Below are 16,198 nucleotides of genomic sequence, written 5' to 3'. Positions count from 1 at the left end.
AACAAATCCAGTTCTAATACTAAGCAAATCTTTGTGATCCTGAGAGAAATGGAATCCCCTATACCCCCAGACGATGCATGTACAAAGGATAAAACACGGTGTACCAACATCCAAAATGCACTTTCCAATAAAATTGCCACCCTCCAAAACAAAATCGCAGCAAAGAGGCTCAACCTCACTAAACTAGATACCTTTGACATCCCCCAAGAATACCTCTACAAACCGCTACAGGAATTCAAATTCGCTCAAGTCACTACCCAAGAGGTGGAAAAGAGCATCGCCTCACTTAGACCATCAAATTGCCAGGGAGATACTAGCCCAGCACAAATGATCAAAAATGCTGCCAGAGAGCAGGCACCATTTATCACCAAATTAAAAAATGCCTCATTCCGTGCCTGCAATGTCCCTACTAATCTCAAGCATGCATGGGTACTGCCACTGCTAAAGAAATCATCATTGGACCCAACCATTCCAACTAACTACAGGCCAATTACAACTGTCCCTTTTTTACTCAAAATAATAGACAAAGCTGCATATCTCCAGATCCCGTTGTAACTAGAGACCAATAACCTTTTAGGACTAAGACAATCTGGTTTCAGACCACTTCATGGTACAGAAACTGCTCTAATAGATTTGAAAATGCAAATCGACCCTCTCAAAGATAACAGACAATGCACCCTATTACTACTACTAGACCTATCTGCCGCTTTCAATTTGGTAGATCATAAAGTGCTTTGCAAACACGTGTCCACTTCTGCTAACTTCTCCCAAGAAGCCACAGACTGGATTCAATCCTTTCTTAATAATAGGTCAATGAGAGTGTTCTCCCCCGTGGCTGAAACTTCTCCTATCACATGGGGTGTACTGCAAGGTTCGTGCGTCAGACCTACCATGTATAATATATTTACAAAGCCTTTGTTTGACGATCTGGATCATCTGGGTGTCACCTACACTAATTATGCAGATGACACTCAGATACTCCTACTCCTCTTGGGTGATTACGACACAGACCTGGCCCTAGTCAATAAAATGTACCTAATTATTCAGGCATGGATGGCAGCCCATGGCCTATACCTGAATGATGACAAGACTGAGATCTTGATCCTAGGAGCTCCGGCTAACCTTAACAAACTTGGCCGTCAATACACCTCATTCAATATTGATGGCATCGACATTAAAGTCGCCATGGAGACTAAAACTTTAGGATTCTACCTGGACTCAGCTCTAAACCTGGGCAAACAAGTGAATGCTACAGCCTCTGCAACAGCGTACACATGTAAGCTGATACATGCATGCAAACCCTTTTTGTCTACTAACAGTTGCATCACACTTGCGAGAGCCTTAATCCTCTCTAAACTCGATTATTGTAACGCCTTCTATGTAGGAGCTAACAAACAGATCTTGAACAAACTCCAAATATTACATAATAATGCACCAAGAACAACATTAAGCATTCCAAGGCGACTACACATCTCTGAGGTCAGAAGAAATCACAACTAGCTCTCCATTAAGGACAGGATTCATCTCAAAATAGTTTTCATCACCCATAAGTGCCTGAATAATGCTGCCCTTCAGTATCTAAGAGAATAAATCACAAAAAGATCTTCATCACGTCCCACAAGGACGGTAAACTCGTGCTGCATCGCTGCTCCCTGATTTAATCTGGAAAAGGCTGGCGGCATTAGTTTTCCTGTTCAGGCCGCCCACTTCTGGAACTCACTCCCTATTCATCTGCGAATTGACCAGACTTTCCAAAGTTTTAGGAAAAACACCAGAAACGGGTTCGTTTCGTATGACATCGGACCTCCTCAAGTCTTCTACTACCCTTCACTACATACTAGCACTGATATTGTATTGTACAGTGTCCGTGCCTGCTCAACATGTGTGTCAGCTGCTGTATTTTATATTGCTTGTAACTATTTATGTGTGGAACTCTAACACTGGTAATTTCGTGCAATGCGCCCAGATACCTATGGGTTAGGTGTGCTTTACAAATCAATAAACAAACAAACTTGTCACTGTGAAACGCTATGTTGCAACCCTACAACTCACATTGACCCCTCTTGAAATAAGCCTGGCTGCTCAGCCAGACTACCAACCTGTGTAGTACAGGGCTATACCAAAGGTTGGGTTAACTATTGCCAAGAGGACAAGGCTGGTGTAGTCTCCCACAGGGTTACTACATACAATCTTGCCTAACACACTCTGACTTCATAAAGAAATTATTTCAGTTAAAGGATCGAAACGAAACGGAAATGTATTCTTTATGAAGGCAGAGGGGGCCTCCATGTCATGGGGTGGTGGGCGCATTAGGACTTTAAAAAAAATGGTTTCTTTTTGTAGTCACTCTGCCTTCATAAAGAAATTATTTCTGTTACGTTGCAAAAAATAAATCCTCCGCTGGATATTTATAAAAACAGGAGAAGCAGAGCTCTAAGACTGTCCCACTTCAGGCATGAATATCTGTCCAGTCCTTTCTTTATGCAATGCATTGGATTCTGCGGTCTCTAGTTGCACTGCATTCTTGACCTGTAGTTGTACTTATGCCATTTTAAAAGCAGCACTTCGGGTCAGAGAATTTATAGGAAACCATTTGTCCTGACATGGGACAAGTTGGCTGTGATGGAGGATGTGTGATAGTGATTGGGTTATTTACTGTGTACTCAGGAAATCGAAGCACTGTCACTAGCATCGGACATACATTTTAAAAAAAACAAATATGAAAATAAATTGTTTCTTTTTGTAGTCACTCTAAGTGACTTCAAAAAGAACCGATTTCTTTTTTCTTTTTTTGGGAACAAAAAGTTATATTTACTTTGTCTGGGGCCTCCTCCCTGGACATGGGGTGGCGGGGCCACCCATTACGCCAATGCTGTGGAGGGACACATAGATTGTGGGTGTTGTTTGGTATTTACCCATCCATTGACTGACCATGGTCGTGCTAATCCCTATAGCCATTCCCTCTCACTATCTACCCAAATCACACCCTGTGATCCTGTTGAGCTAGCTCTATCAAGCAGTAGCATCAAACTTTATGCTATATGGGACCATTCAGTATTATTTCTAAGCAGTCTTCTGGGAGTTTATGGATTACTTGCAGCTATAAATCTGCTACTGGTGTAATTAAAATGGCTTAAACAAGCTTGCCTTCTGGCACTTGATTTATATGCAATATGTGTAGCCTTACATCTGTTCCTTGCACTGAGGTCCTGTTAAAAACAATCCTTCATAAAAATCAACAACTGTGGCTTCTGTAAAAGTATTAGGCATTTGCTAGGGGTACTGGCCAGGTACGCACACAGTTTACCAGCTGTTGCCATCCTATGTCTAATTAACACTATTACGGGCTGGCAGGACCAGGCAGATGCCTAGCCCATGCCTACACACAAGCCAAACGATTGACTTTGCCAATGCTTGTTTTCTGTAAATTGTGCTCACGCGTGGCAGACTCGGGGTCGGAAAGTATAGTGAAATCTGAGTGGAAATCTGTCGAAACAATATTAATTTGCATGGGGCAGCATAAATCCGCGCACCTGGTCTGTTTTTACTTAATAAAAAAAGCCGCCCCGCCCCAAAAGCCAGCCGTATTATTCCACCTCGTGTCACTCACCCCCAACAAGGTACATATGGACTTTGATTGGAGGTGCCCGGGTTCAACGCCCTGCGTGAGATTCACTTTGAGGGGGAGCTATTCATAGACGAGGAAGCGAGACTCGCTGGCACTAAGTTCCCGCCCACAGTAGGACAGAGAGACGGCAGGCAAGTCGCATAAATAACAGGACGCGGCTCCCTGGCATCTGGAGCGTCGCCGGGGACATGGCACATTGGAAAGACATGGAGACAGGGGTAAGGAGAGAGGGCTTGAGAGACTGGGGGGAGGGCGAGCAGAGTGGCGAGAAGAAAGGACCCAGGAAGGGAAAACGAGGTAGGGGAAGGACAGGAGGGTGGAGGTAGAACAGCCTGAGAAGAAATAAACAGACCTGCAGACGGTTAACATACCTGCACACCTGCCCCATTACTGAGATGATACTCCAGTCCTGTTTATTTTTGTGTTATAAATCCGGGACTACACCCACCAGAAGGCAAAGGGAAAAACTGGACTGGGCCAGCATCTCCCGAATGGACTGGAGCACGTTCGAAGCAATGGGATATTTATTTATTTATTGGATATTTATAAGGCGTCTATATAACAGAAGTGGTTCAAGGCTCCACAATTCAAAAGGGAAGGGAACTTACGGCTCTAGTAGTCGTTGTGACATTCAGAACGTGCAAGTGCAGTGAAAAGAAAAATGGGAAGGCACGTGGATGTAACAAAGGCAAGGGGAGGCGGTGTGAGAGAACAAGGGGGATTAGTGCTAGATGGGTCATTTGGGGGGGTGACCGAGGGGCCTGGTTGGGATGCAACAGATAAGTACAAGGGCGGAGACATCCCAAAAGGAGTGGGGGTGGAGTCTGACGCCCCCGCAGATAAGTGCAAGGGCGGAGGTGATCCAAGGTGGCGGGTGTCTGCCGCCCGGCAGTCCGTTGTGGGCCCAGCGGCTGGTGGCGACTGTGCAGATGGCCTGGACTCTGAAGGACACAGGAGGGAACAGGCTGCCAGACTCGTCAGAACGCAGGTGGATTAAAAGGGAGGGAGAGAGGGAAGGAGGTGGAGAAAAGAAAGGTCTTCAGTTATTTGTAGAATTGAGGTGGTCCGGTTCAAGACAGAGAGAGGGAGGGAGGCTGTTCCAGAGGAAGAACCCGGCCAAAGAGAGTGATCTGCCCCCAGCTCTCTGCTTGGAAAAGCATTTAATCAGCAGAGAGTTGGTTGGAGCTAGAGGATCGAAAGAAGGTGGTCCCAGTGCCCAGAAAGCCTTGTGGACGATGCAGAGGGGTCTTGAATTCTATCCTTGTAACCACCGGGAGCCAGTGGAGAGATTTTAGAGCTGGACAGATACAGTCCCTGGGCTTGAGGCCAAGGGTGAGTCTTGCAGCCCTATTCTGGATCAGTTGAAGGGTGCAAAGGGAGGAAAGGGGCAGGTTAAGGAAGAGGATGCTGCAGTCGTCCAGCTTAGAGAGAACCACAGCTCTAGAGATATTGAGCTTCTGGGGGAAGGTGAGGAAAGGGTGAATGCATCTGAGGAGGTGAAGTTGAAAGTGGGCCTTCTTAGCAAGGTCCGCGATGTGAGGAGTAAAGGAGAGAGAAGAGTCGAAGATGACCCAAGGTTTCTAGCCTCTGGAAGGAGAAGGAGAGCCCATAGCGAGTGGCCAGAGTGCTGGAGGGAAGCGAGGGTAGGTTTCCCCTTAGGAAGAATCTCTGTATTACTGGTATTAAGATAGAGATCGTTAGAGGCACACCAAGACTGAATAGCAGACAGGCAATTGGGAATGATGGAAGAGGAAGATGGGAGCTTGAAGAAAAGTTGTGTGTCATCTGCGCAAAACATTGAAAATTAGCAGAAATGGCAGAGATCAGGTGAGTGAGAGATGCAAGGTAGCTGTTGAAAAGCCAAGGCGAGAGTATAGAGCTCTGGGGAACACCACATGTAGAGAGAGTGGTGGGGTAGGAGAAAGAACCCAGGTGCATCTGGGAGGGACGGTCAATGAGGAAGGAGGTCAGCCAATCTAGAGGGTGTCTTGGAGCCGTTTCATGAGGATAGTGGTTGACCATGTCGAAGGCAGAAGAGAGGTCAAGGAGAATGAGGACAGCAGGAGAGTTGGAATCGAGATTAGTGAGCAATTCTTCACAGATGTTCGGGAGAGCAGTTTCTGTGCCTCTGGATGCTCAAAATCCAGATTGATGGTCATGAAGACCACCGAGTTCAGTGTGATGGGTCAGTTGGGGGAAGACCAACTTCTCCAGTAGCTTCCCAAGAAAGGGGGTAGTCGAGATGGGGCAGTAGTTAGCCTGACAGGAGGGTTTGGATAAGGCTTTTTTTAGGAGAGGGTGCACAAGGGAGTGCTTGAGAGAAGGAGGGAAAGAGCTAGAGGCTACAGAGTGGTTACAGAAGTCAGCTAGAGCTGGAACAAGAGGCGAGATGCTGTCTTTAATAGTTCTGGAAGAACAGGAGGACCCCTGTTTGGATGAGACCTTCATAGAGCGGACTACTCTAGTGACCTCATCTGTTACGATAGGTGACAAGGGGCAGAGAGTGGGTGGAAGTGGAAGAGCAGCCAAGGGAGGCAGGGGGGCAGGGAGAGGAGTAGAGGAGGGGGAAGAAAAGAGAGAGGTCAAAGTGGCCTGAGTTTTAGAGGTGAAATGAGCGGCTAGTGCAGTGGGCCTGAGAGGGAAGAGGGGTGGTAGACACTACAGATGGATTGGCTTGTTCCTTGCAGATTTTGAAAAGTTCAGTCATGTTGTTAGTGGCTCCAGAGATGCGGACCTGGATGTAGGCCCTCTTCTTGGAGCGGATGTACAGACGGTATTGCCTTTGGAGTATGCGACCGGGCAGTTTGTCGGAGGATGAGACCGAGTTTTGACACTCACTTTTAGCGACTTTACACTTACATTTCAGAGAGGCTAGATTGGAGCCTTACCAGCTGTTACGCTTGGAGGCATGTTTTAGGAAGATCCTCATGATAGGGGCAAGAATGTCAAGAGTGTTAGAGATGGCAAGGTAAAGATTGGAAAGGAATGAGTCAGTGGGGGAGTCAATAGCAAGGGTAGGAGGGGAGAGGAAGGTGGCAACAAAGGCCGCAACTGCCACTTGTTTCATCAGCCCGAAGACCACGAAGGTGGATGGCAGTGCTGGGGGTGGTGTGGTCAGAGGGCCGAGAGGTCCCAGGTGGGAAGAGAGGAGGGAGTGGTCAAACCAGGAGAGAGGAGTGGTGAGAAGGTTGGGGAAGGGAAGATCAGAGGAGATGAAGGCATCAAGGCTGTGTCCGGCAGAATGGGTAGGGCCAGAAGGGAGAAAAGTGAGGGAAAGAGAGGTACAGAGATCACAGAAGAGTCGAGTGGATGTTGAAGTCTCCATGCAGGAGGATGTTAGAGGTAGAGGTTAGGAGAAAGGAGGCGAAATCAGCCCATTCCGAGAGGAAGAGAAAGACTGTGTTGGGGGGCCTGTAGATAGCGGCATGGGTGAGAGCCCCCAAGTTTGCAGACAAGGCTTTCAAAGGAGGAATAAGGCTGAGCCAGCATGGTGGAAGCAGGGACCCACTCTGGGAACATGAGGGCTACTCAACCACCAGATCAGTTGGGCCAAGGTTTGGAGAGGATCTTGTAGCCATCAGGAAGGAGGGAGTCAAAAGCGGTGATGGAGCTGGCAATGTACCACATCTCGGTAAGAGCAAGGACATAGAGATCAAAGGCTTCAAGAAGGAGGCAGATGTCAGAAGAGTGCAGCAGATCGAGCATTCAGAGTGTATAAGTGAAGCCGGCTACCACCTTTGAAAGTCTTCCGAGGAGAGGCACAGGGGGGTGGTACACCTGTCGGAGGTGGTGAAAGATGTGCAGAGAGAGAGGAAAGAGCAGGAGAAGGTAGGAAATTGATGACGGATGGCCGGCTCCGATTAAAGAGGAAAAGATTGAGTTGAGAACCCTAGGCCATTGCCGTTGTGATGTACATTAATGATGCACCTAGAGGATGAGAAGTGAGCAAAGAGTACTTCCTATCTAGTGTCGCCATGAATGAGTGAACAGGAAAAAGGGGAGAGGGGAGAGATCAGATGGGGAGTCGATAGGTCTGGAGAGGGGACAGACAAGAGGATATCAGTGGTGCCTGTCTGAAAGTCGCACTGACGTAGGTGTGGGGAATCGGTAGGCCAGGATTAGATGCCAAGAGATCTTTTAAAAACGTTTTTCTTCCAGAATCTGTGAGAGAGTAAGGATAGGTGATAGAGTAGCAGTTAGAATAGATGAGGGAAATGGAGAGTGGATGAAAGAGGGACAGATGGAGAGCCTGCACAATGCACGAGCAAACTCACCAGTAGGCCTAGCAGCAGAGGGAGTCAGGCGGAGGTCCAGGCAAAGTCTTAGGCTGGAGCCGGGCCGTCCCTTAAAAGTACAGCTAGGTTCAACATTTGTCCAAAGCACACGAGTGCACGGGTTTTAAAAGCACAGCTAGATGCAACGTTTGTACAAAGCCACAAGTGCACAGATTTTAAAAGCACAGCTAGGAGCAACTTTTGTACACAACCACAAGTGCACAGATTTTAAAAGCACAGCTAGGTTCAACATTTCTACAAAGCACACAAGTGCACAGGTTTTAAAAACACAGCTAGATGCAACGTTTGTACAAAGCCACAAGTGCACAGATCGTAAACGCACAGCTAGGTTCAACTTTTGTACAAAGCATACGAGTGCACAGATTTTAAAAGCACAGCTAGGTTCAACTTTTGTACAAAGCACACGAGTGCACATATTTTAAACGCACGGCTAGGTTCAAGCATGCGAGTGCACAGATTCTGAAAGCACAGCTAGGTTCCAGCTGTTTTCACAAGCACTAGGAAGCAGCAGAACACAGTTAGAGGAGCAGAGTGGCATGTATGCAGATGTGATTCCCCTACAGTAAGCAAGCAATGCAAGGCTAGGCTGGTAGCTAGAATGCAAGATGAGAAGCCCACATGACAGGAGGCTACAGAATCCCTAGGATGGTGTAACCAGGCAGAGGCAAGGAACGGAAGATGCTCACATAGGAAGCAAATAAGGCTAAGGGGAACGAGAGGGATGGCGAGAGGGGCGAGGTTAACGAAGTGAGGACACCGACAAAATGAAAGGTGAGTGAAAGGAAACTGTGACTGGTGTCAACAGAACGAGAAAATCCAGAAATACAAAATGTATGACCATTACAAGCAAACGACAAACAAAATAAAATCCTTTACCAGGGTGTCGGTGTATGGTCCCGGATAGAAGAATCAGAATGACTTACTGTAGGGTCATGCTAAATGTCCTGTACACTGGACATTATGGGGTCCCGTCCCGTAGAGGGATTGAGAAAAAAGACTGAGTATGTCGATTGTGTAAGCAAACAAATGAAAAATGGAAGCACCTCATCCCTGAGTGCCCAGATACTGAGTTGCCTAGGCAATGCTGGTTAGTCCAATGTGTCTCAGATCTATCCATGGATCGAGCTGATGGGTTGTGGCAACTATTATTTACTGGTATACGCAAATCTGTGATCATTGCACTTGCTCTCTTTATGAAAGCTGTGCACGAGCTGTTGGGGCACCCATTCACCCAGGCGTTGCTGGGGGGGGGGGTGAGGGGGCTATAGCCCCGGGTCTTTTGGTTGTAGCCCCAGATAGAAGCTCAGGGACTACAACCAAAAGGCTATAGCTAGCCCTGATTCCCACCATTCCGACATTAGACTAGCCCCTGAACCTTTCCAGACCTAACAACAACCCTGCATTCACATATGTGTTTGCACATATGTGTTTTAAAGCGCGTTTGGTTGTACATACACCAGTAATTGTGAAAAAGTGTTTTTATACATGTATCATTCTGTATTAACTGTGGGATATGGGTCTTTTAAAGGGACTGTTGAATACAGATTCTGTTTAAATAATTGTGTATATATGAAATATGTTTAAGTTGGATGAAATTGTCAGTGTATATTATGGAATTGTTTTATATTGATGTGTAAGGTTTTGTAAACCGGATCACATAAAGAAAGGATTGAAGAGAGGCTGAGGGAATGAGGAAAGTTGTTGGAGGCAATGGGCGAGGGTAACCTTGGTAAACCAATAAGGAGATAAGAGGGACTAAAGGAGTTGAAAGGGATGAGGACCAACTGGTGGATGAGGGGTTGAGAAGAGAAGAGAAGGTACTTAGGTGTGAGGAGTGTCAGTTATTGGTTTGCCGAGGGTATGTTAGGAAAAAAGGTAGAAAAAGGGGCGAAAAGAGCTGTGACATAAATTGTTCGATGAGAGGTCGAGATAATGGTGAAAGAGGTTTGTTAGGTGGATAAATGCGTGAGTCAAGAGGGTAAGGACAGATTAGGAGAGTGGTCGGTTAATGGTAATAGGTGATAAGATATGGAATGGTGGAAGAGAAAAGGTTAAAGCTAGGAAGGAGGGACGTAGAACAATAAGGCGAGATGCGAGGGGGGTTCTATGTTCTTTTGTCGCTAGTTTTTTGTCTCCATTCGTTTTTCAATTAAATCTTTCATCAAACTAATCAAGAATGTTTTGTGTTTGGGGGTGCCCTCTGAACCTTTGTTCCCTATTATTTAATCCCTACCCACCCCCTTTATTTTTCGATGAGTTTTTCCAATTAATATTTTTAATTAAAAAACTAATCGAAAAGAAACCTGCCGGACAAAGCAACTGTATATCGCGCGGGGGTGAGAAAATAGCTTTTAGTGGCCTGGACTAGGCAGGGCTTATCCCTGTCAGTCTCCAAGACTCTCTGAACCGATTCCCATGACCAGATTTCTTAACGCATTAATGTAAATGGGCTTTGCTACCAGCCATGCTTAGCAAAATACCATTAGTTCGGCATTTAGAATTCGGCAGTTTTTAAAATTGGAATGTAAATTCTAAGAGAATACATTGTTTGATTTTTGCAACACATATTGTATTAAAGTATTATCCTAATAATTATTTTAATTATTACCTTAGAATCATGGATTTCTTTCAAAAGAACTGTGGAATTGCACAGTGCATGATTTTCTCGGATTCGGTTTCTCTCTGTCTCCTATCATCCCTCTTAGCGTTTCCTCACCTCTCCAGACTCTCATGGTTCCATCCGCCAGGAAGTGATACAATGGCCTGCTGCCATTATGAATGATTGGAACCTGTTCCTAGATTAAGTGAGTCCAGTCTTTCTTATGCCTGAGATGGTAGGGACTGCAAAGTGCTCCAGTCTCCAGTCTTTTTCTGTCTGACCCCTCCATAGGTAAAGCTTCTTGGCATCGGCACGGGACAGAGCCCGCCAAGAAGCCACACAAATACCAAAGCGTGGAAAACCTTGGGCCACATTTATTCCTCCCAAAATACACCAAGAAAATAAATATTAGCAATCTGCCAGTGACCAAAACAGGTGGAGCCTGCAGCCCTGCCATGCCGCTGGGAGCAATACCAGGACGCCAGATATCATGGACCTGCAGACTGTCTCCTCATCTCTGCTCCACTGGCCCAGAGTACTCTGGCCAGCGCCAGTTTGACCACTTCACTGGCTGACCACAGACTCTGGGAGAACAAATATCCCCACACACATTCCTTCTTGTTGACCTCTGACTACTAAAATAAACAAACAAACAAACCCAACTGCGCATCTTTGCGAGTACCATGGAAACCTCCTCGCCCCAATCCAAGATATCACATGGAAAATGGAACAACTGCCCATTGCGCATGCTTTCCTATAAGCGGCTTTAGTCTTGCCCGCCAGTGACCGAATCAGGCGAGAGTGCCGGGCATCAAGCCTCCACAAAGTCTCTGGCTAGAGTGCCAGGCATCAAGCCTCCACACAGTCTCTGGGAAATTTATCATGGCAGCCAGGTGCCATCTTCTGAATTCCTGCATCTTGGAATGGAACAAAGAATCAGTGTTATTTTGCACCCCTGGTACATGCTTCACCCTGAATTTTACATTTGCAAACAAACAAGCCAGTATTAGCTTTTTTTTTAGTAAGCAGAGAGCCATGGGACCACTAGTTGTTGATGGCCTACCCAAAAAACTACTTTTTTTCCCTCTCCTTTGGTTTCAAGTCACTAAATGGAACCCTTCACATTATTGTCAAATACAAGCGACTAAAAAAACAATTTCCACCTAACAAATGAAACATTTTCATCCAAAAGCTTAAAACTCTTCTCTTGAATTAATCAAGATTGTCATTATAAAAAAAAGAGAACACCTTTTTAATTTCATGTCCTTTCAAACATGACTTAACATTTCATTGAGTTTTACTGAGAATCTCGTCGGATGCAAAATCTGGCCACCTTATCCAGCTATCATTTGGTCATAGCGTTAATGGGAAGTTGGAGAAAAGTCACGTTCTGCACAAAATCGGACTGAGCCCATTCTTCTGGCCAGTGTGATATGCGTGCACCATTTCCCGCCATAACCAGCCCTCCTGGATGACTCCGTAAACTGTCAGATTATACGGTTCCAAGTGTTAAAATCGCGGCAAAAATGGCAATGACCACAACATATTGCGGCAAAAAGGCTGTGTTTTTGTAAAGGATGCAGGGGACGGACACCCCAGCAACCCCCATACCCATTATACCATTTATTGGGAGCGGGGGACGACCCTGCAACCCCTGCTCCCCTTAAATGGTGTAATGGGGTATACCTTTAAAGGGTCAAACCACAGCATTTTTGGCGCAATTTTTTTGTTCAGGTGACATTTTTGCCACGATTTTATCACTGCATACCGAGCATACGTACCGTCGTTTTGGCAACTCTAACGCTGGGGCTGGCCAAATCCAATACCTTTTTTAAAAATCGGCAAGAAAGGTGTCTGTCTCTCACAGCTGTAAGTGTGTCTTCAGCTCATTCCACAACAAAGTTCCGTGATGTTTCTCCCTGAAGCCTCTCATTGCACCGGCGATGGATCCTGAACGTGTAGCCAATGTGGAAAATTCAGTTGGCCCACCAATACCTGAAGCTGCCGCAGGGCCCCTTTCCGAGCTGGCAGGCTGTGTTCCACTGATGCCTGAAATGCCCTAACCTGGCACACTGCACACCACTTCCTGCGAATTAATCTCATTCCCCAAGAATGCCAACCGAGTCATGGGGGTCTTCCATTTTTGTTCACGTGCGAACAGTAACCCGGAACTGCTGGCATTCTGATGGACGCACCAAAGAAACGAGCACACTCTCCTTGCCCAGCCAGTCCTAGGAACAAGAAATACTGTAAGGAATGCATCCACTGTGCCGAACCACCCATCCTCCTGGTGACTCACTCCAGAAATGTTTTGAATTGAACTACAGGATACAGCACAACCCATTGGCATACACATATTACAGTAGTACTGCCCCAGCACCTGAAAACAGCCACATCGATCCGCCACCCTTCCCAAAGTTACCCCTTTCGCCAGCTTGTTGTGCACCACCTCAAGATTTCTTAATACTAAGTACTGCTTCATGGTGATCACTGGCATCAACGACCCCCCAACCACCCTTGTGGGGATGCAGAATCCTTTTAAACCCAAGAAAAGCGCCTGCCAATCCTCAACTTGAGGATACACATTCAACCCCTGCAACAATGGAGCTGACTTCATTGGGCACATCTGCAACCCTACATGCCTGCTCTATTCCAGACCCCCCTCATTTTTAACTTTTTCCATTGCTCTGCTTTGGTACTGTACCACATGGTGCGCACAAAGCCCACAAAAGGAACACACATGCAGGCCTTCTCATTGAATGCCCAACAGGTGTGGTTCTGCCCCTTTAAGGGCAAATGCATGCGGCGGAGTGACGTTGCACTCCGCCGCATGCTGTATAAATAAAGCAGCCGTTCCCGGCCGCCTCAGAGCGACCGGGGAGCCTGACACGACTACAAGTGTGTGTGCGTGGCCTTTGTAGGAGGAAAGCTCACGGACACTCCGGGTGCGGCGCATGCAACAGGAGACACTTCACAGTGGCGCACAACCGAGATCTCATGAACCCGGGCACGGCGGGTGAAAGGCAGTGATTTATTTTTTGTTGACACTTTCACCGTTCCTGGATGCCGTGGAGAGGGTGAGGTCCACGCGGTTTGGCTGCCATTTTGATGACATGCTCAGGAGGAATGCAGCTCTATTTTAAAGTGCCTGTGTGCCATCTGAGCAGAATTCTTGGATTCCCTAGCAGGGGGACAGCTGGTGCTGCACATTCTGTGTATTTTGAAGTGTTAACACTTTTACGTTGAGTATGGGGTGAGGAGCTGGGGGAGGTCTACAATTCCTTTGTTTGTCCCCCCTAGGCCCGCCCTGCTTTTTGGAGCCACTGGATCTGTGCACTGCTGGACTGGGGTGTACTGGGTGCGCACCTGGTGCCCCACTTTTTCACATTTTCCAAGCGGTGCCTGGGAGGGCATTTTGGGCTGTTTTGCATGGTGGTGGAGTCAAAATCAGAAGATTTAAGGAGCAGTGCCTGACTAACATCGTCACACTCATTTGTGTGCAGTTCAGTGAGTTACGGCTCCACTTGATTTGGGTGGGGTGCCTGTGCGCTCACTGCCATGTAGGACGCAGGCCAGGGTTTGGGAGCACCTCCTGTTCCCTTAAGCACCACTCGTGTTATGACAGCAGGGGGCACTTAGCCAATGCCTGAATTTGACATCTCGGGTGCCCCATCCAGTCTGGGGTTGAGATGAAAGATGTGGATAGACATGCTGGACGTGTACTTCAGAGCAACAGGTGAAACCAACGACGACAGCAAGGTAGCAACGCTTTTGTATTCCGCAGGGCCTGCAGTCCATGAGGTGTTTCAGTCCCTGCAGCCTCCAAATGCCACATATGATGCAGCCAGGACCGCTATAAGGGAGTACTTCATGCCTCTTGCAAATGCTGACTATGAACTTTTCGTGATATGCTCTGCCCGCCAGAAGGATGACGAAACATTGGACAACTTTTACAGCAGGTTGCACCGATTGTCTCTGTCATGTGCTTGGGACAAAGCGGACACGATGATCCGCAATCAGTTGATTCAAGGGTGCTTGTCAGGCAAGCTGCACAGACAGGTGCTGCGTGAACGTGGAAATCATGCTGCCTCGCATTTTGCAACTTGGGCGCTGCCAGGAGGTGTCCGAGGTGAGAGAATTAAGAATGGAGGCCGTGGTTCTCCCGGGGAAGTCGGAAGAGGTGTGCGCAGTAGGCCATTGCCAAGGGGGCAGAGGCGCGAGATGTTGTTACGCTCACCTGGCTCCCACAGAGGCGTCGATCTGAACTGGACAGCTGCGGTCTCCACCAATGTGACGCGTAGGGCTGAGATGACAGACTGGACTGGCCCACCTAACTTCGTTTGCTTGGCCCATAGGAATATTCTTCTGCAAATGGAGAAAGGGAATTAACCACCTGTGGAGTTGAGCGTAAATCCCCCCACCCCTGCTGTTCTCCCCACTGATCACCTTTGATGTCCCCTCTTATAGTCTCACCTGATGGTTTGAAAAGATGAGCTCTCCATCCTGCATTGAGCGCAGGGGCGCGTAGATAACCAGTTGCTTCACTGGCTCGAAGGAATTGGTGAGTTCCCGAATAATATTGACTCCGAGATTCCCAGCAAGATGCTGTAAGTATGTAGTTCGTAAGAGTTCAAGTGCCTGACTTTCACTCTTGTCCGATTCCTTGCAGGTTGCAGCTTGACCCTAGTGAAGAGTTCCTCGTAGCAACCGGTAATATTCTGGTAAGGATTTGTATTATCCAACACAGTTCGATAAAATAATGTCAATATGTAACCTGTTGCTTTCTCTCTTATTCAGGCGCTGAGAGAAAGTATGAAGTCTCGGGGAATAATGCCTCCGGCGGTAAAATCGAGTAAGTCTATTGTGGTGAGGAGGGTTCCCCTTGTTAGTCCCTTTGTTTCACCTTGCTGTCCTTTTGTTTCCCCTTAGGGGCCGGGGTTCGGCGAAGATGCAGTGGAAGCTGCGCCGACCCGTGAAGAGGAATAGTACCTCCGGCGGTGAAATCGGGTACGTCTATGGGGGCGGGGTAACTAATATTCCTCTGTGTATTCCCTTGGCTCACCTTGCTGTTCTTGTCTTCTCCTTAGGTGCGACGGGAACATGCAGGAGGGTGCGGTGGAATGTGAAGATGCTGCGAAGGCCGGTGAGTTCAGCGCGGCGCTGCAGCAGGCGAGGCGACGCACATAAAATAACTTTTCTTCCAGCTCGAAGGCGCAATGGGTCGGGAATTCAGGTAAGGATCAAAGGTATTGCTCATGTTCTAACCTTTTCTCCTTCTTTCTCCCTTTTTCTAGGAGCTCCAAACTCGAGGCGGGCGTGGCAGAAGGCCGGATGCAGACTTGCAGGCACGATGAGCGTTATTCTGCTGGATGCAGAATAACGGGAAGCGTGTGCTGCTCTTCGGGCATGGTTTAAATAGCTGCCAAAGTAGTCCCAGGTAAGTATTCCTCCCCAGCCCCACCGGAGTAAAAAATAGTCCCTAGGTAAAGTAGTCCCTTCAAGCCTCTTTTGGCTTGGAGCTCTTGCAGCATGGTCTGCATCAGGTAAGTTTGCAGCATGGTCTGCATCAGGTAAGTTCTAATCTATGAGCCTGGCGCCTATGGCGCCAGGACTGACTCTCCATATGAGCCTGGCGCCATAGGCACCAGGACTGCACCCAAATAGCCCCTAGCAGGG

General features: G+C 47.5%; 1 protein-coding gene across 1 annotated transcript in view; it reads left to right on the top strand.

Annotated features, from left to right (window-relative positions):
* The first annotated feature begins 3,719 nt into the window (after positions 1 to 3,719).
* AFMID (arylformamidase) overlaps positions 3,720 to 16,198 on the top strand; it is a 172,658-nt gene continuing 160,179 nt past the window's right edge. The window contains exon 1 of the mRNA XM_069655249.1: positions 3,720 to 3,846. Within this exon, the coding sequence (XP_069511350.1) occupies positions 3,817 to 3,846 (30 nt within the window). The 5' untranslated portion in view covers positions 3,720 to 3,816. The remainder of the gene's footprint in view (positions 3,847 to 16,198) is intronic.

This window comes from Ambystoma mexicanum, chromosome 3q (genome assembly GCF_040938575.1).
Source record: "Ambystoma mexicanum isolate Mex_15411 chromosome 3q, UKY_AmexF1_1, whole genome shotgun sequence".
NCBI lineage: Eukaryota > Metazoa > Chordata > Amphibia > Caudata > Ambystomatidae > Ambystoma > Ambystoma mexicanum.
The sequence above is the reverse complement of the archived record's forward strand: the minus strand, read 5'-3'. Positions and strand labels throughout refer to the sequence as shown.